The sequence below is a fragment of the Ascaphus truei genome, chromosome 21 (assembly GCF_040206685.1).
Source record: "Ascaphus truei isolate aAscTru1 chromosome 21, aAscTru1.hap1, whole genome shotgun sequence".
In the NCBI taxonomy this organism is placed as follows: Eukaryota; Metazoa; Chordata; class Amphibia; order Anura; family Ascaphidae; genus Ascaphus; species Ascaphus truei.
The window spans coordinates 25,361,880-25,382,101 of record NC_134503.1 but is presented as its reverse complement, the minus strand read 5'-3'; the positions used below and the strand labels follow the sequence as shown (position 1 = coordinate 25,382,101).

At 55.5% G+C, this 20,222-nt stretch overlaps 2 protein-coding genes across 2 annotated transcripts in view; one reads left to right on the top strand and one right to left on the bottom strand.

The window, feature by feature from the left end:
- Positions 1 to 2,557, top strand: part of RPL35 (ribosomal protein L35) — a 4,532-nt gene extending 1,975 nt beyond the window's left edge. The window contains exons 2-4 of the mRNA XM_075579389.1: positions 413 to 549; positions 1,182 to 1,263; positions 2,374 to 2,557. Of these exons, the coding sequence (XP_075435504.1) occupies positions 413 to 549; positions 1,182 to 1,263; positions 2,374 to 2,523 (369 nt within the window). The 3' untranslated portion in view covers positions 2,524 to 2,557. The remainder of the gene's footprint in view (positions 1 to 412; positions 550 to 1,181; positions 1,264 to 2,373) is intronic.
- Positions 2,558 to 4,986: 2,429 nt separating this feature from the next.
- Positions 4,987 to 12,651, bottom strand: WDR38 (WD repeat domain 38). Its single transcript, XM_075579487.1, has 4 exons — positions 12,313 to 12,651; positions 7,930 to 8,079; positions 6,191 to 6,238; positions 4,987 to 5,123 (listed from the first exon to the last, which is right to left on the bottom strand). The coding sequence occupies exons 1-4, from the start codon at positions 12,649 to 12,651 to the stop codon at positions 5,034 to 5,036; spliced, it is 627 nt and encodes a 208-aa protein (XP_075435602.1). The 3' UTR covers positions 4,987 to 5,033.
- Positions 12,652 to 20,222: the final 7,571 nt, after the last annotated feature.

The following is a 20,222-nucleotide window of genomic DNA, read 5'->3' as shown; positions in this document are numbered from 1 at the left end:
AAATTTGTCTTGGTGTAGTAATCGCTTAATTGGGAGTGGACACATTTTTCCATTAGTGCATTACTTAATATTGGGAGAAGAGATTGGTCCTTCTGGCACCAAAAGGGTTAAACAAATCTGTGTGTGTTCAATGCCAGACACTTTTAACCCATAAAGCACCTTCAGGATTACTGAGGAGTTTAGTTTTTACTTGGAATACATGTTCTGTCCAGCACAGAGATTGCCGTAAGAGGCACTTTCCTGCTGAAACATTATCACTCACTAAACACGTCGGCATTGGAGCTGACCATCTTAAGGTTACTTGGCCGCAGGGGGTGGTTCTGGGGTCTGCCCCTCCGCAGACATCCGACTATAAACTGGAAAGCTGCGTTTGACGACCTGTGTATCTATATATCCATCTCTCTATCCCCAGGCAAAAATCAAGGCCCGAGACCTGCGTGGCAAGAAGAAGGAAGAGCTGCTGAAGCAGCTGGATGATCTGAAGGTGGAACTTTCGCAGCTACGAGTGGCCAAGGTGACTGGAGGTGCTGCTTCCAAGCTGTCTAAAATGTGAGTGTCCGGGGTACACCGCCTCATCGTGCGTCATATCGCGGCCGGACTAGACCAGGGGTGGGCAACTCCAGTCCAAACAGGTCAGGTTTTCAGGATATCCCAGCTTCAGCACTGGTGATGCAGTCTTTGAATGAGCCACCTGTGCTGAAGCTGGGAAGTCCTGAACACCTGACCTGCTGGTGGCCCCTGAACTGGACGGAAGTCACCAGGACTCGAAACGATTTTATTGCAGTGTGCCGTACGGCAAAACGCGTTTTTATCAGGTAGCCGTCGGGCGCTGGGTCATTCCCGAATCTCGCTTTCATGCTGCAATAAGTCGTTTAACCCTTGAGTGCCGAGTTGTCTGTCGTGGCCCTTAACCCGGAAACGGAAGAGGAGTCCTCTTGCGTTCGATGCAGATCGTGCTGGGGCCAATCTAACCTGATTACAAGCACCCTGCCGGGGTGAGAGAGTCCCAAATGATAATGGGTCTGACACGGGGACACATTGTTTTTCTGTGTAGTGGGAGTTGACGGTAACCAAACTGTTGCGGTGCGTGTATCGGTACAATATGAAGGATTCGGCTGTGGCTGTGTGCCCATTGTGGGGATTCGGTGTAACATATCTATTTGTGGGTGTTTCTCCCCCAGACGCGTTGTCCGGAAGTCCATCGCCAGAGTGCTGACCGTGATCAACCAGACCCAGAAGGAGAACCTGAGGAAATTTTACAAAGTGAGTGCCACGTTTTGCCACGTCGGTGGGAGGTTTGTGGCAGGACGCCGGTCCGCTTATTTCATTATAGACTGGGTGTGGCAGGCAACGCGGAGGGAGCAGAAGCCCCTGCCTCCCACTTCTCCGTGGTGTGACAAAATAACCCCTCGGGTGGGTTAATGGAGCACTTCCTCCTGCCCGTATTGTATGTCTTCATTTATATAGAGCCAAAAGTGTACTCGGCGCTTCACAAAGAATAGTACAGGGAATTAAAATACATTAAGCGCAGCAAAATCGGACAATATGAAAGGAAATCCCTGCCCCGAAGAGCTGCACGCCGGAGCGCTCTGCTTCCTAGCGGGAACACGCTGCTCTGCACGCCGGAGCGCTCTGCTTCCTAGCGGGAACACGCTGCTCTGCACGCCGGAGCGCTCTGCTTCCTAGCGGGAACACGCTGCTCTGCGCACCGGAGCGCTCTGCTTCCTAGCGGGAACCCGCTGCTCTGCACGCCGGAGCGCTCTGCTTCCTAGCGGGAGCACGCTGCTCTCTGCACGCCGGAGCGCTCTGCTTCCTAGCGGGAATGTGCTGCTCTGCGCACCGGAGCGCTCTGCTTCCTAGCGGGAATGTGCTGCTTGCTAATCGGTTGGGATTTTATAGACGTCTTACTCCTGCACGCAAATGACGGCTCTGAGGCTGGAGTGCGGTAACGTCTTTCAAGTCCACAAAAGGGGTTAGAACCAGTGATCCCGCGTGTTTCAGATAGAAAGTTGGCAGAAAGCCCCCCCCTCCCTGTGAGCCGGACGCGGAAGTTCACCCCAGTGTTTGCGTGTGCGCTTGCCCCCGCTAATACGGTCTATAAAATAACAGCTGTTTCTAGATATGCCGACCACTTGATTAACACCTTCAGTGCTGAAGTCATGCAGCCCACGTCTTACCCTTCCATCACTGAAGGGGTTAATGCAGGCATGTACGCTGCTTTAAAGACACTGCATTGCTGCTCTGTGCGTTTTCTGAAGGCCACACGAGGGGTAGTGGGATAGAAACCGTGGCTTTGTCTGTTGGAGCGCGGGATATTGAAGGGATGCGCGGTCTGACCGAGCCTCCCCTAATTCTTGTTTGCTGTCTGACCAGGGGAAGAAATACAAGCCCTTGGACCTCCGGCCAAAGAAGACCAGAGCGCTCCGACGCCGGCTGAACAAGCACGAGGAGGGTCTGAAGACCAAGAAGCAGCAGCGGAAGGACCGCCTGTACGCCGTGCGCAAGTTCGCCGTCAAGGCATAAATGTACTGAAATAAAAACAACTTTTGGGCTAATTCGCAATTGTCTGTGTGATCCTCAGTCTGGGAGCCAGTGAAGGTAATGTTGGTTGTATGTTGGTTGTATGTTGGTTGTATGTTGGTTGTATGTTGCATTTACAAGAAGTCTTCCAGCACTGCAGTGAGACCAATCTGTTTATTTAAAGCTGCTCTTTGTACTAAGGTACCCGGTATAAACAAACAACTTGGTTTAAAGCAAGAGACTGAGCCATCGGAGACCGAGCAGGGATATCCATAAACCTTGTTGGCCCTTGAGGACCGAGTTTGATACCACCTGGTTTAGAGAGCAGGCTCAATGATTACAGCTCACCTGTGCCCGCCGTGCTTACCACCTGTGCCCACATGCGGGCCGTGCTTACCACCTGTGCCCACATGCGGGCCGTGCTTACCACCTGTGCCCACATGCGGGCCGTGCTTACCACCTGTGCCCACATGCGGTCCGTGCTTACCACCTGTGCCCACATGCGGGCCGTGCTTACCACCTGTGCCCACATGCGGTCCGTGCTTACCACCTGTGCCCACATGCGGGCCGTGCTTACCACCTGTGCCCACATGCGGGCCGTGCTTACCACCTGTGCCCACATGCGGGCCGTGCTTACCACCTGTGCCCACATGCGGGCCGTGCTTACCACCTGTGCCCACATGCGGTCCGTGCTTACCACCTGTGCCCACATGCGGGCCGTGCTTACCACCTGTGCCCACATGCGGGCCGTGCTTACCACCTGTGCCCACATGCGGGCCGTGCTTACCACCTGTGCCCACATGCGGGCCGTGCTTACCACCTGTGCCCACATGCGGTCCGTGCTTACCACCTGTGCCCACATGCGGGCCGTGCTTACCACCTGTGCCCACATGCGGGCCGTGCTTACCACCTGTGCCCACATGCGGGCCGTTCTTACCAAGTCCTGTTACGCCATAAAATGTCTTCTAGCACCAGAAAACCTTTTATTGGGTGTCCTTATGAAGTAATGCTCTTGGTAAATATGCCCTGATAGTCCTTTCTTTTAGATCAAAGATACTATGTGAGCTAAAACAGATAACACAAAAGAAAACAGCGCACAACGCTCATAATGAGCGTTGTGTGCAGTTTTCTTGTTTTACCTGTTTTTGACCCTGGTGGTGCTGAGCCACCACATATCCAGCTGCAAACCATATACCGTATACCAGTTCACGTATAACCCATTTATTTATATATATATTTTTTGTCACTTCCACTGATACACATTGTTAGTGCATATTCACATTATAGCACTAATCTTCGCACCGTTTATGGTTGTGCATCTTTTTGGTATCACTATGTGAGCTGTTTTAGCCGGGATATTCCCGTTCTGCGCGTCTCCTTACGTCCAAGCCTAAAACATTTTCTTTTACGATGATATGCACCTGGTTTACATGTCCTGTCCTGGTTACAGTGCACCGAAACCAAAGCTGGACACTGCTGAAGTCACACTTTCCGGGGCCCTGCACGTAATCTCTTAACGGGAATAGAGCGCGTTGCAGCGTTAGAACAGCGATGCTGGGGTGTTCAGTTGGTAAAGCATTGTCAGATCTCTGATACTTTACCCTTACAGGTGTTTTCTAATGAAGACGTAAAATATAAGAGGTAGTTTTATCCGTCCCATATTTTCAAGCCCATTAAATTATAGTCTGGTCATTCTGCAAAGAGGCTTCAATCTAGCATTGTACAAGTAATTCTGCTTCATTCGGGTTTTCGTGGGTCACAAATATTCAGGGAGTCGCACAAAATAGAAACATTTATTACTTTGGTTTAAAAAAAATATATATATATATATACACACGCGCACGTGTTACATGATTAAATGCAATTGACGATTGTGTGGAAGAGAAATGATAACTAAAATATTTACTGTATCTCCGCCGTACTCATTGTACGAGTTACCTAAACAGTGGCGTTGGTGTGTCTTGGTAAACAGCCTGAGCCTGCTGTTTTCTGTGAGAGAATCGGCCTGTCACCGGCTTATTGTTGGAGAAGTCGGTGCGGTCACGTGTCACCGGCTTATTGTTGGAGACGTCTGTGTGGTCCCGTGTCACCGGCTTATTGGAGATGTCGGTGTGGTTCCGTGTCACCGGCTTATTGTTGGAGACGTCTGTGTGGTCCCGTGTCACCGGCTTATTGGAGATGTCGGTGTGGTTCCGTGTCACTGGCTTATTATTGGAGACGTCGGTGCGGTCCCCTGTCACCGGCTTATTGTTGGAGACGTCGGTGTGGTTCCGTGTCACCGGCTTATTGTTGGCGACGTCGGTGTGGTTCCGTGTCACCGGCTTATTGGAGATGTCGGTGTGGTCCCGTGTCACCGGCTTATTATTGGAGATGTCGGTGCGGTCCCGTGTCACCGGCTTATTATTGGAGACGTCGGTGCGGTCCCCTGTCATCGGCTTATTATTGGAGCGCTCTGATAATCTGATGCCACTGAACTCTTCCCCAAACCCTGCCCAGCAGGACGCTGATCTGTCTCAGCGAGGCGCTGCACACCTAGCGGCTCCGGTTAGCAGCAGGGTACCGTCAGGTGAAAACGCACACGCATGTACCGCCTCCAGCTTCCCCTGCAACAGGAGAAGTCGCAGATAATTCAGGAGATGTGCAGAGCAGCGTGTATAACCGACACTGCTGAGAAATAACACGCAAAGGAAACGCGTGTTCGGGGAAAATGGGACCCCTTTTATTGTTTGTCATTTCTTGCAGATAAATCACTCAATTTTCATGAAAATGTGATCAATTGTAGGTCTGTCACAGGAGATTATTCCATGAAAGAATGATTTGATGATCTAATAAATATTCTTTGGAATTGGTGACGGCGTGATGACCTCAAGTGCACGGTTACAAAATGGTGTTTGGCGCAGAAGATAAGGGCGTTATAAAGTGCGTGAGCGTGAGAATTATGTGGCCCATAAAATGTTTCTTGGGGACGGTCGCTAGGACTGAAAAAAAAAAATTCTTGTGTAATGAACACGTACCTCCTGCAGTGTATCTGGGACTTGCTGACAATACAGTGACATCAATTTACTCACCAGTTAATTGTCTACATTGTGCTCCTTATATAGTGTTAATCTACAGAACAGACCTACAACTGTGCACATTTTCATGGGGTGTGAGCGAGAAATATATAAGATGATAAATGAAAGTGCTCGCTTTTTTTATATAATATATTACACACAACACACGCAAGGGACACCAAGTATTGCGAAGTATTTTCAGCGAAGATGTCTACTGTGTGTTGACAAAAATCTGTTAAATAGGGACTCAATGCAGCAATATAATAGTTAAATCATATAGAAGTAATCTATAGTAGTTATCAGCTGAAATTCTTTAATATACCTTTTTACTTTTAAGCAGATCAACTATTATCTACAGTGAGAGTAACTCGCTATTTTTCCCCACGCCAAAAATATACACTATGGGATATTCCCACAGAACGCAGGTAAATGTGATGGATTTATTTGGGGCTATTTAGTATGTTTATACAATTCTGCCATGTTAATCGTTCCATAAATAGAAGTAGACCCAATGAGTTAGGGAAATACAGAACGTGTTACTGCGTTCGTTGGCAGCAAGGAGGTGGGAGTTTAATTCCCCTAATAAACAAATGTGGGGGTGGTCCCCAATGTCTGACCTTCAACACTTTGATACACCGTCCTTTCTCACAGTCCCAGAGCTTTACCTGGGAAATAGACAATGGAAATGGAACTTAGCAACTGAACAAAATAACTGGTATACTCCACCCTAACACAAAGATATCTTATCTATATCATATATATCGTGTTGGCGTCCCTGTAAGGACTCGATGCGCTAACGGAAGGAAAACGAGTTTACTCAGGAGTTTTTGCTCGCTATCCGGGACCCGCATCACCTGATTACGATCGTCCAGGGGTCCTCGGAGCACGACCTAAATTCTGTCTACTACAGTCAAGTATCACGGCAAGTGCCACTGCGTTATTCCATTCAATGTGTATCCCGATTAACAGGGCGATGCTAGCTGATACTACTCGTGCAGCACACAGGGGCCAATTTATATGGATACCTTTAAACTATTTGGCAATCAGTTTACCGCACCTCCGCTTTGCCGCACCTCCGCTTTGCCGCCTCGGCGACCAGTACCTGAGGCACCGGCTGCGTTACGAGCACCTAGCGATAGGGGTGCATTGTACCCCACAGGGGAACCTAATACTGTGCGCAGTGAGACCGCACATACTGTCAGACTCACGGCTTATTTTAGCCACAGGAGAGGCTCAGCAATGACCTTATCTGGGCCATGCCTGTTTTTCGTTGTGTCTGTTCCTCTGCGTCTCACCCCAGTGTCCCACGTATTTTAATTGAGACTCTAGGTCCCTATGAAAGTACTTTTATGTGCATTATTTTACAGGTGCTCACTTTCATTGTCAGGGACCCTTTACCTTTGTGTATTTGCACTAATTCAATGTATACACTTCCCGTACACTCAGCTACACACTTTACCCACAGCGAGTGCATGCTAACTGGGGGCTCCTTTCATCGTCCACCGCCGTCGCTGGAGTGATGCTTTGGGCTTTCATACTTCAGTCTCTTATGGGGCTTGGCCTATATATACTATTACTTTAGAAACATTGCAGATCTACTTTCTCCAAGGCTCCTCTCCGCATGTCCTCCTGGAACCTAACCATCTAGAACAGTCCTTAAATATCCCTGTGTGACATCTGGATCCCCAGAGCAACCCAAGGTGGCGCCTAGCATGCAACAGTCATGTTAATAACTCTTTAGGAGGGGGGTTACACATATATACTAATATAAAGACACACAACACAAAAAAGGTCCCAATTGTGTCTTGTATACATTCTCTGTCTGTCTCTGTCTGTCTCTGTCTGTCTCTGTCTGTCTCTCTCTGTCTCTCTCTGTCTCTCTCTGTCTCTCTCTGTCTCTCTCTGTCTCTCTCTGTCTCTCTCTGTCTCTCTCTGTCTCTCTCTGTCTCTCTCTCGTCGATATGGGGGGGGGGGGTCGGGTGTGTGAATTATTATAATGGATAAATAAACTTACCGCATGCGGGAACAGTCGCCTGTCTCCGATAGGTCAGCAACCCTGCCTTTCCCCATTATCTCTTAGCGACCTGCCCGGCGTGAATGTGCCCACAGGTGGTACTTTTATTTGCTGTACGGTGGAGAGTTTTGTCACTTTTGGTTTACCCACCGTCACTTATTTAATGCCTGGTTAATAAATATCTCACAAGTTAAGGCGTTGGGCCATATTGTATCGGAAACAGATTTGTAGACTCAAATAACAGAACCTGTAGGTATGAAAGGGGGTGAAGGGACGTTTAAATGAGGCCTAAGCAATAGCACCGACCTGGTCACCCCCCAACCTGCGTGCAACCATTATTACCGTCTTGTCGTGTCCTGCGGTAACCAGCAGAATTCCGTCCCGTGAGAAACACGCGCTCCTCACCCATCCCGAGTGTGCGTCCAGCAGGAAGATGAGGGCGCCGTTACGCGGGTTCCACACGCGGACCGTCCTATCCCAGGAGCCGGAGGCCTTATATATAATATAATCCCATCAGAGACCATAATAAATATCACTCCAAACAGGACAATGACTTATCAGGAAGCCCCCTCCAGACATGGTGCCCATCGGGAAGCCCCCTCCAGACAAGGTGCCCATCGGGAAGCCCCCTCCAGACATGGTGCCCATCGGGAAGCCCCCTCCAGACAAGGTGCCCATCGGGAAGCCCCCTCCAGACAAGGTGCCCATCGGGAAGCCCCCTCCAGACAAGGTGCCCATCAGAAGCCTCCTCCAGACAAGATGCCCACCAGGAAGCCCCCTCCAGACAAGGTGCCCATCAGGAAGCCCCCTCCAGACAAGGTGCCCATCAGGAAGCCCCCTCCAGACATGGTGCCCATCGGGAAGCCCCCTCCAGACAAGGTGCCCATCGGGAAGCCCCCGCCAGACAAGGTGCCCATCAGAAGCCTCCTCCAGACAAGATGCCCACAAGGAAGCCCCCTCCAGACAAGGTGCCCATCAGGAAGCCCCCTCCAGACAAGATGCCCATCAGGAAGCTCCCTCCAGACAAGGTGCCCATCAGGAAGCCCCCTCCAGACAAGGTGCCCATCAGGAAGCCCCCTCCAGACAAGGTGCCCATCAGAAAGCCCCCTCCAGACAAGGTGCCCATCAGGAAGCCCGCTCCAGACAAGGTGCCCATCAGGAAGCCCCCTCCAGACAAGGTGCCCATCAGGAAGCCCCCTCCAGACAAGGTGCCCATCAGGAAGCCCCCTCCAGACAAGATGCCCATCAGGAAGCCCCCTCCTGACAAGGTGCCCATCAGGAAGCCCCCTCCAGACAAGGTGCCCATCAGGAAGCCCCCTCCAGACAAGGTGCCCATCAGGAAGCCCCCTCCAGACAAGATGCCCATCAGGAAGCCCCCTCCAGACAAGGTGCCCATCAGGAAGCCCCCTCCAGACAAGGTGCCCATCAGGAAGCCCCCTCCAGACAAGGTGCCCATCAGGAAGCCCCCTCCAGACAAGGTGCCCATCAGGAAGCCCGCTCCAGACAAGGTGCCCATCAGGAAGCCCGCTCCAGACAAGGTGCCCATCAGGAAGCCCCCTCCAGACAAGGTGCCCATCAGGAAGCCCCCTCCAGACAAGGTGCCCATCAGGAAGCCCCCTCCAGACAAGGTGCCCATCAGGAAGCCCCCTCCAGACAAGATGCCCATCAGGAAGCCCCCTCCAGACAAGGTGCCCATCAGGAAGCCCCTTCCAGACAAGGTGCCCATCAGGAAGCCCCCTCCAGACAAGGTGCCCATCAGGAAGCCCCCTCCAGACAAGGTGCCCATCAGGAAGCCCCCTCCAGACAAGGTGCCCACCAGAAAGCCCCCTCCAGGCAAGGTGCCCTTCAGGAAGCCCCCTCCAGACATGGTGCCCATCAGGACGCCACCTCCAGATAAGGTGCCAGTGGTCAGTGGGTGGCTGAGGTCCGGTTGGTTTCTAGGCGTCGGCTTGACCCTTCCTGAAACTCAGCAAACCCCTTAGCTAGATGAAGGTAAATGGGAATTGATCGTCCCCATTAATGTTCGGGTGATTAAAACATTCTGCAGAGCTTTACTGAGACGTCAGAAGTTTCAACACATCCTTGTATAAGGCACCCAATGTGCTAAATAAGAGGGCACCCTTAACTAATATAACAGGGTGGCCCTACCAAATATAACAGGGCGCCCCGAACTAGTATAACGGAGCCGATAACTAATATAACAGGGTGGCCCTACCAAATATAACAGGGCGCCCCGAACTAGTATAACGGAGCCGATAACTAATATAACAGGGTGGCCCTACCAAATATAACAGGGCGCCCCTAACCAGTATAATAGGGCGCCCCTAACTAGTATAATAGGGCGCCCCTAACTAGTATAACAGGGAGCCCCAATCTAATATAACGGGGCGCCCCTAACTAATACAATAGGGCAACCCTAACTAATATAACAGGTCGCCCCTAACTAGTATAACAGGGCACCCCTAACTAATATAACAGGGTGCCCTAAGCCTAACATACGGGGTGACCCTAACTAATATAACAGGACGCCCATATCTAATATAACAGGACGCCCATATCTAATATAACGGGGCGCCCATATCTAATATAACGGGGCGCCCATACCTAATATAACAGGATGCCCATACCTAATATAACGGGGCGCCCATAACTAATATAACGGGGCGCCCATAACTAATATAACGGGGCGCCTATAACTAATATAACAGGACGCCCATATCTAATATAACGGGGCGCCCATAACTAATATAACGGGGTGCCCATATCTAATATAACGGGGCGCCCATAACTAATATAACGGGGCGCCCATAACTAATATAACGGGGCGCCCATAACTAATATAATGGGGTGCCCATAACTAATATAACGGGACGCCCATAACTAATATAACGGGGCGCCCATAACTAATATAACGGGGCGCCCATATCTAATATAACGGGGCGCCCATAACTAATATAAGGGGCGCCCATAACTAATATAACGGGGCGCCCATAACTAATATAACGGGGCGCCCATAACTAATATAACGGGACGTCCATACCTAATATAACGGGGCGCCCCAAACTAATATAACGGGATGCCCATATCTAATATAACGGGGTGCCCATAACTAATATAACGGGTTGCCCATAACTAATATAACGGGGCGCCCATATCTAATATAACGGGACGTCCATACCTAATATAACGGGGCGCCCATATCTAATATAACGGGGCGCCCATATCTAATATAACGGGGCGCCCCAAACTAATATAACGGGATGCCCATATCTAATATAACGGGGTGCCCATAACTAATATAACGGGGTGCCTATAACTAATATAACGGGGTGCCCATAACTAATATAACGGGCGCCCATATCTAATATAACGGGACGTCCATACCTAATATAACGGGGCGCCCATATCTAATATAACAGGGTGCCCGTAACTAATATAACGGGGCGCCCATATCTAATATAACGGGGCGCCCATAACTAATATAACGGGCGCCCATATCTAATATAACGGGGCGCCCATAACTAATATAACGGGGCGCCCATATCTAATATAACTGGGCGTCCATAACTAATATAACGGGGCGCCCATATCTAATATAACTGGGCGTCCATAACTAATATAACGGGCGCCCATATCTAATATAACGGGGCGCCCATAACTAATATAACGGGACGTCCATACCTAATATAACGGGGTGCCCATATCTAATATAACGGGCGCCCATAACTAATATAACGGGGCGTCCATAACTAATATAACGGGACGTCCATACCTAATATAACGGGGTGCCCATAACTAATATAACGGGGTGCCCCTAACTAATATAACGGGGTGCCCATAACTAATATAACGGGGCGCCCATAACTAATATAACGGGGTGCCCCTAACTAATATAACGGGGCGTCCATAACTAATATAACGGGGTGCCCATAACTAATATAACGGGGTGCCCCTAACTAATATAACGGGGTGCCCATAACTAATATAACGGGGTGCCCATAACTAGTATAACGGGGTGCCCATAACTAGTATAACGGGGTGCCCCTAACTAATATAACGAGGTGCCCCTAACTAATATAACAGGACGCCCATAACTAATATAACGGGGCGCCCATATCTAATATAACGGGGCGCCTATAACTAATATAACGGGGCGCCCATATCTAATATAACGGGGTGCCCATATCTAATATAACGGGGTGCCCATATCTAATATAACGGGGTGACCATAACTAATATAACGGGGCGCCCCTAATTAATATAACGGGGCGCCCATATCTAATATAACGGGGCACCCATATCTAATATAACGGGGCGCCCATAACTAATATAACGGGGCACCCATATCTAATATAACGGGGTGACCATAACTAATATAACGGGGCGCCCATAACTAATATAACGGGGCGCCCATAACTATTATAACGGGGCGCCCATATCTAATATAACGGGGTGCCCCATACTAGTATAACGGGGCACCTATAACTAATATAACGGGGTGCCCCATACTAGTATAACGGGGCGCCCATATCTAATATAACGGGGTGCCCCATACTAGTATAACGGGACGCCCATATCTAATATAACGGGGTGCCCATAACTAGTATAATGGGGTGCCCATAACTAATATAACGGGGTGCCCATAACTAGTATAATGGGGTGCCCATAACTAATATAACGGGGTGCCCATAACTAGTATAACGGGGTGCCCTAAGCCTAACTCACTGGGGCTCCCGAGACTAATTCTCTGCTGAATGGGGGCTGTTCTTGTACCAGCATCCCGGACACGGAGAAGGCCACGCAGCTGACGTTGCCCGTGTGTCCGTGCAGAGTTCTGTCCGCGGCGTCGCTCCCCAAACCCCAAACTCTGACGGTATAATCCCAGGATCCAGTGGCCTGCAGATAGGAATAAAGGTGCACGGCTGCAGTAACATGTACATGTGTGTGCAGAGCCCATCCTGTGTGCAGAGCCCATCCTGTGTGCAGAGCCCATCCTGTGTGCAGTGCCCATCCTGTGTGCAGTGCCCGTCCTGTGCGCAGCGCCCGTCCTGTGTCAGAGCCCATCCTGCGCGCAGCGCCCGTCCTGTGTGCAGAGCCCGTCCTGCGCGCAGTGCCCGTCCTGTGTGCAGAACCCGTCCTGTGCGCAGAACCCGTCCTGTGTGCAGAACCCGTCCTGTGTGCAGAGCCCATCCTGTGTCAGAGCCCGTCCTGTGTCAGAGCCCGTCCTGTGTGCAGAACCCGTCCTGTGTCAGAGCCCGTCCTGTGTCAGAGCCCGTCCTGTGTGCAGAACCCGTCCTGTGTGCAGAGCCCATCCTGTGTCAGAACCCGTCCTGTGTCAGAGCCCGTCCTGTGTCAGAGCCCGTCCTGTGTCAGAGCCCGTCCTGTGTGCAGAACCCGTCCTGTGTGCAGAACCCGTCCTGTGCGCAGAGCCCATCCTGTGCGCAGAGCCCGTCCTGTGTCAGAGCCCGTCCTGTGTCAGAGCCCATCCTGTGTGCAGAACCCGTCCTGTGCGCAGAACCCGTCCTGTGTCAGAGCCTGTCCTGTGTGCAGAACCCGTCCTGTGTCAGAGCCCGTCCTGTGTGCAGAGCCCATCCTGTGTGCAGAGCCCGTCCTGTGTGCAGAGCCCGTCCTGTGTGCAGAGCCCGTCCTGTGTCAGAGCCCGTCCTGTGTCAGAGCCCGTCCTGTGTGCAGAACCCGTCCTGTGTCAGAGCCCGTCCTGTGTGCAGAACCCGTCCTGTGTCAGAGCCCATCCTGTGTGCAGAACCCGTCCTGTGTGCAGAGCCCGTCCTGTGTGCAGAGCCCGTCCTGTGTCAGAGCCCGTCCTGTGTCAGAGCCCGTCCTGTGTCAGAGCCCATCCTGTGTCAGAGCCCGTCCTGTGTCAGAGCCCGTCCTGTGTCAGAGCCCATCCTGTGTGCAGAACCCGTCCTGTGTGCAGAGCCCGTCCTGTGTGCAGAACCCGTCCTGTGTCAGAGCCCGTCCTGTGTCAGAGCCCATCCTGTGTGCAGAACCCGTCCTGTGTCAGAGCCCGTCCTGTGTCAGAGCCCGTCCTGTGTGCAGAGCCCGTCCTGTGTCAGAGTCCGTCCTGTGTGCAGAGCCCGTCCTGTGTGCAGAGCCCGTCCTGTGTGCAGAACCCGTCCTGTGTCAGAGTCCGTCCTGTGTGCAGAGCCCGTCCTGTGTCAGAGCCCGTCCTGCGCGCAGCGCCCGTCCTGTGTGCAGAGCCCGTCCTGTGTGCAGAGCCCGTCCTGTGTGCAGAGCCCGTCCTGTGTGCAGAGCCCGTCCTGTGTGCAGAGCCCGTCCTGCGCGCAGCGCCCGTCCTGTGTGCAGAACCTGTCCTGTGTCAGAGCCCGTCCTGTGTGCAGAGCCCGTCCTGCGCGCAGAGCCCGTCCTGTGTGCAGAGCCCGTCCTGTGTGCAGAACCCGTCCTGTGCGCAGAGCCCGTCCTGTGTGCAGCGCCCGTCCTGTGTCAGAGCCCATCCTGCGCGCAGCGCCCGTCCTGTGTGCAGAACCTGTCCTGTGTCAGAGCCCGTCCTGTGTGCAGAACCTGTCCTGTGTCAGAGCCCGTCCTGTGTGCAGAGCCCGTCCTGTGTGCAGAGCCCATCCTGTGTCAGAGCCCGTCCTGTGTGCAGAGCCCGTCCTGAGCGCAGAGCCCGTCCTGTGTGCAGAGCCCGTCCTGTGTCAGAGCCCGTCCTGTGTGCAGAGCCCGTTCTGTGTGCAGCGCCCGTCCTGCGCGCAGAGCCCGTCCTGCGCGCAGCGCCCGTCCTGTGTGCAGAGCCCGTTCTGTGTGCAGCGCCCGTCCTGTGTGCAGAGCCCGTTCTGTGTGCAGCGCCCGTCCTGCGCGCAGAGCCCGTCCTGTGTGCAGAGCCCGTTCTGTGTGCAGCGCCCGTCCTGCGCGCAGCGCCCGTCCTGTGTGCAGAGCCCGTCCTGTGTGCAGAGCCCGTCCTGCGCGCAGAGCCCGTCCTGCGCGCAGTGCCCGTCCTGTGTGCAGAACCCGTCCTGTGCGCAGAGCCCGTCCTGTGTGCAGAGCCCATCCTGCGCGCAGCGCCCGTCCTGTGTGCATAGCCCGTCCTGTGTGCAGAGCCCGTCCTGTGTGCAGAGCCTGTGTGCAGAGCCCGTCCTGTGTGCAGCGCCCGTTCTGTGTCAGAGCCCGTCCTGTGCGCAGAGCCTGTCCTGTGTGCAGCGCCCGTCCTGTGTGCAGAGCCCGTCCTGTGTGCAGAGCCCGTCCTGTGTCAGAGCCTGTCCTGTGTGCAGAGCCCGTCCTGTGTGCAGAGCCCGTCCTGTGTCAGAGCCTGTCCTGTGCGCAGAGCCCGTCCTGCGTGCAGAGCCCGGCCTGTGCGCAGAGCCCGTCCTGTGTCCAGAGCACCCCCCCCGTGTGCAGCGCTTCCCTCCTCTCCTATGCACTGTGGATGTCAGCGAGGTGTCCTACACCCCCCCCCCGTAACTCCTTTTCTATTTTTATCCCCCCTCTTCCTTGTTCATCCCTCCACCCCCATCTTCCCTCCGCACCCCCCATCTTCCCTCCGCACCCCCCATCTTCCCTCCGCACCCCCATCTTCCCTCCGCACCCCCATCTTCCCTCCGCACCCCCATCTTCCCTCCGCACCCCCATCTTCCCTCCGCACCCCCATCTTCCCTCCGCACCCCCATCTTCCCTCCGCACCCCCATCTTCCCTCCGCCCTGTTTTCTTCTCTCCTCGAATCCCTTTCCTGCCGTCCCCCTGTCCCGCACACCGGGTACCTGTAGTGACACGGCGCACACCGGGTACCTGTAGTGACACGGCGCACACCGGGTACGTGTAGTGACACGGCGCACACCGGGTACCTGTAGTGACACGGCGCACACCGGGTACGTGTAGTGACACGGCATACACCGGGTACCTGTAGTGACACGGCGCACACCGGGTACGTGTAGTGACACGGCGCACACAGGGTACGTGTAGTGACACGGCGCACACCGGGTACCTGTAGTGACACGGCGCACACCGGGTACGTGTAGTGACACGGCGCACACCGGGTACCTGTAGTGACACGACGCACACCGGGTACGTGTAGTGACACGGCGCACACCGGGTACCTGTAGTGACACGGCGCACACCGGGTACCTGTAGTGACACGGCGCACACCGGGTACCTGTAGTGACACGGCGCACACCGGGTACGTGTAGTGACACGGCATACACCGGGTACCTGTAGTGACACGGCGCACACCGGGTACGTGTAGTGACACGGCGCACACAGGGTACGTGTAGTGACACGGCGCACACCGGGTACCTGTAGTGACACGGCGCACACCGGGTACGTGTAGTGACACGGCGCACACCGGGTACCTGTAGTGACACGGCGCACACCGGGTACGTGTAGTGACACGGCGCACACCGGGTACCTGTAGTGACACGGCGCACACCGGGTACCTGTAGTGACACGGCGCACACCGGGTACCTGTAGTGACACGGCGCACACCGGGTACCTGTAGTGACACGGCGCACACCGGGTACCTGTAGTGACACGGCGCACACCGGGTACGTGTAGTGACACGGCGCACACCGGGTACCTGTAGTGACACGGCGCACACCGGGTACCTGTAGTGACACGGCGCACACCGGGTACCTGTAGTGACACGGCGCACACCGGGTACCTGTAGTGACACGGCGCACACCGGGTACCTGTAGTGACACGGCGCACACCGGGTACGTGTAGTGACACGGCGCACACCGGGTACCTGTACTGACACGGCGCACACCGGGTACGTGTAGTGACATGGCGCACACCGGGTACCTGTAGTGACACGGCGCACACCGGGTACCTGTAGTGACACGGCGCACACCGGGTACCTGTAGTGACACGGCGCACACCGGGTACCTGTAGTGACACGGCGCACACCGGGTACCTGTAGTGACACGGCGCACACCGGGTACGTGTAGTGACACGGCGCACACCGGGTACGTGTGACACGGCGCACACCGGGTACCTGTAGTGACACGGCGCACACCGGGTACCTGTAGTGACACGGCGCACACCGGGTACCTGTAGTGACACGGCGCACACCGGGTACCTGTAGTGACACGGCGCACACCGGGTACCTGTAGTGACACGGCGCACACCGGGTACGTGTAGTGACACGGCGCACACCGGGTACCTGTAGTGACACGGCGCACACCGGGTACGTGTAGTGACACGGCGCACACCGGGTACCTGTAGTGACACGACGCACACCGGGTACGTGTAGTGACACGGCGCACACCGGGTACCTGTAGTGACACGGCGCACACCGGGTACCTGTAGTGACACGGCGCACACCGGGTACCTGTAGTGACACGGCGCACACCGGGTACCTGTAGTGACACGGCGCACACCGGGTACCTGTAGTGACACGGCGCACACCGGGTACCTGTAGTGACACGGCGCACACCGGGTACCTGTAGTGACACGGCATACACCGGGTACCTGTAGTGACACGGCGCACACCGGGTACCTGTAGTGACACGGCGCACACCGGGTACCTGTAGTGACACGGCGCACACCGGGTACCTGTAGTGACACGGCGCACACCGGGTACCTGTAGTGACACGGCGCACACCGGGTACCTGTAGTGACACGGCGCACACCGGGTACCTGTAGTGACACGGCGCACACCGGGTACCTGTAGTGACACGGCATACACCGGGTACCTGTAGTGACACGGCGCACACCGGGTACCTGTAGTGACACGGCGCACACCGGGTACCTGTAGTGACACGGCGCACACCGGGTACCTGTAGTGACACGGCGCACACCGGGTACCTGTAGTGACACGGCGCGCACCGGGTACCTGTAGTGACACGGCGCGCACCGGGTACGTGTAGTGACACGGCGCACACCGGGTACCTGTAGTGACACGGCGCACACCGGGTACGTGTAGTGACACGGCGCACACCGGGTACCTGTAGTGACACGGCGCACACCGGGTACCTGTAGTGACACGGCGCACACCGGGTACCTGTAGTGAGACGGCGCACAGCGGGTACCTGTAGTGACACGGCGCACACCGGGTACCTGTACTGACACGGCGCACACCGGGTACCTGTAGTGACACGGCGCACACCGGGTACCTGTAGTGACACGGCGTACACCGGGTACGTGTAGTGACACGGCGCACACCGGGTACCTGTAGTGACACGGCGTACACCGGGTACGTGTAGTGACACGGCGCACACCGGGTACCTGTACTGACACGGCGCACACCGGGGTACCTGTAGTGACACGGCATACACCGGGTACCTGTAGTGACACGGCGCACACCGGGTACCTGTAGTGACACGGCGCACACCGGGTACCTGTAGTGACACGGCGCACAGCGGGTACCTGTAGTGACACGGCGTACACCGGGTACGTGTAGTGACACGGCGCACACCGGGTACCTGTAGTGACACGGCGCACACCGGGTACCTGTAGTGACACGGCGCACACCGGGTACCTGTACTGACACGGCGCACACCGGGTACCTGTAGTGACACGGCGCACACCGGGTACCTGTAGTGACACGGCGTACACCGGGTACGTGTAGTGACACGGCGCACACCGGGTACGTGTAGTGACACGGCGCACACCAGGTACCTGTAGTGACACGGCGCACACCGGGTACCTGTAGTGACACGGCGCACACCGGGTACCTGTAGTGACACGGCGCACACCGGGTACGTGTAGTGACACGGCGCACACCGGGTACCTGTAGTGACACGACGCACACCGGGTACCTGTGACACGGCGCACACCGGGTACCTGTAGTGACACGGCGCACACCGGGTACGTGTAGTGACACGGCGCACACCGGGTACCTGTAGTGACACGGCGCTCACCCGGGTACCTGTAGTGACACGACGCACACCGGGTACCTGTAGTGACACGGCGCACACCGGGTACCTGTAGTGACACGGCGCACACCGGGTACCTGTAGTGACACGGCGCACACCGGGTACCTGTAGTGACACGGCGCACACCGGGTACGTGTAGTAACACGGCGCACACCGGGTACCTGTAGTGACACGGCGCTCACCGGGTACCTGTAGTGACACGACGCACACCGGGTACCTGTAGTGACACGGCGCACACCGGGTACCTGTAGTGACACGGCGCACACCGGGTACGTGTAGTGACACGGCGCACACCGCGGTACCTGTAGTGACACGGCGCTCACCGGGTACCTGTAGTGACACGACGCACACCGGGTACCTGTAGTGACACGGCGCACACCGGGTACCTGTAGTGACACGGCGCACACCGGGTACCTGTAGTGACACGGCGCACACCGGGTACGTGTAGTGACACGGCGCACACCGGGTACCTGTAGTGACACGGCGCACACCGGGTACGTGTAGTGACACGGCGCACACCGGGTACGTGTAGTGACACGGCGCACACCAGGTACCTGTAGTGACACGGCGCACACCGGGTACCTGTAGTGACACGGCGCACACCGGGTACGTGTAGTGACACGGCGCACACCGGGTACCTGTAGTGAGACGGCGCACACCGGGTACCTGTAGTGACACGGCGCACACCGGGTACGTGTAGTGACACGGCGCACACCGGGTACGTGTAGTGACACGGCGCACACCGGGTACCTGTAGTGACACGGCGCACATCGGGTACCTGTAGTGACACGGCGCACACCGGGTACGTGTAGTGACACGGCGCACACCGGGTACGTGTAGTGACACGGCGTACACCGGGTACCTGTAGTGACACGGCGCACACCGGGTACCTGTAGTGACACGGCGCACACCGGGTACCTGTAGTGACACGGCGCACACCGGGTACGTGTAGTGACACGGCGCACACCCGGGTACCTGTAGTGACACGGCGCACCCCGGGTACGTGTAGTGACACGGCGCACACCGGGGTACCTGTAGTGACACGGCGCACACCGGGTACCTGTAGTGACACGGCGCACACCGGGTACCTGTAGTGACACGGCGCACACCGGGTACCTGTAGTGACACGGCGCACACGCGGGTACCTGTAGTGACACGGCGCACACCGGGGTACCTGTAGTGACACGGCGCACACCGGGTACGTGTAGTGACACGGCGCACACCCGGGGTACCTGTAGTGACACGGCGCACACCGGGTACGTGTAGTGACACGGCGCACACCGGGTACCTGTAGTGACACGACGCACACCGGGTACGTGTAGTGACACGGCGCACACCGGTACCTGTAGTGACACGGCGCACACCGGGTACCTGTAGTGACACGGCGCACACCGGGTACCTGTAGTGACACGGCGCACACCGGGTACCTGTAGTGACACGGCGCACACCGGGGTACCTGTAGTGACACGGCGCACACCGGGTACCTGTAGTGACACGGCGCACACCGGGTACCTGTAGTGACACGGCATACACCGGGTACCTGTAGTGACACGGCGCACACCGGGTACCTGTAGTGACACGGCGCACACCGGGTACCTGTAGTGACACGGCGCACACCGGGTACCTGTAGTGACACGGCGCACACCGGGGTACCTGTAGTGACATGGCGCACACCGGGTACGTGTAGTGACACGGCGCACACCGGGTACCTGTAGTGACACGGCGCACACCGGGTACGTGTAGTGACACGGCGCACACCGGGTACCTGTAGTGACACGGCGCACACCGGG

Coding starts and splice junctions, on each gene's coding strand:
- WDR38 (XM_075579487.1), bottom strand. CDS start 12,651: ATGGGCTCTGACACAGGACGGGCGCTGCGCACAGGACGGGCACTGCAC. Junction 8,080..12,312: donor AATTAGTCTCGGGAGCCCCA/GTGAGTTAGGCT, acceptor ATTATATATAAG/GCCTCCGGCTCCTGGGATAG. Junction 6,239..7,929: donor CCGCAGGACACGACAAGACG/GTAATAATGGTT, acceptor TCTATTTCCCAG/GTAAAGCTCTGGGACTGTGA.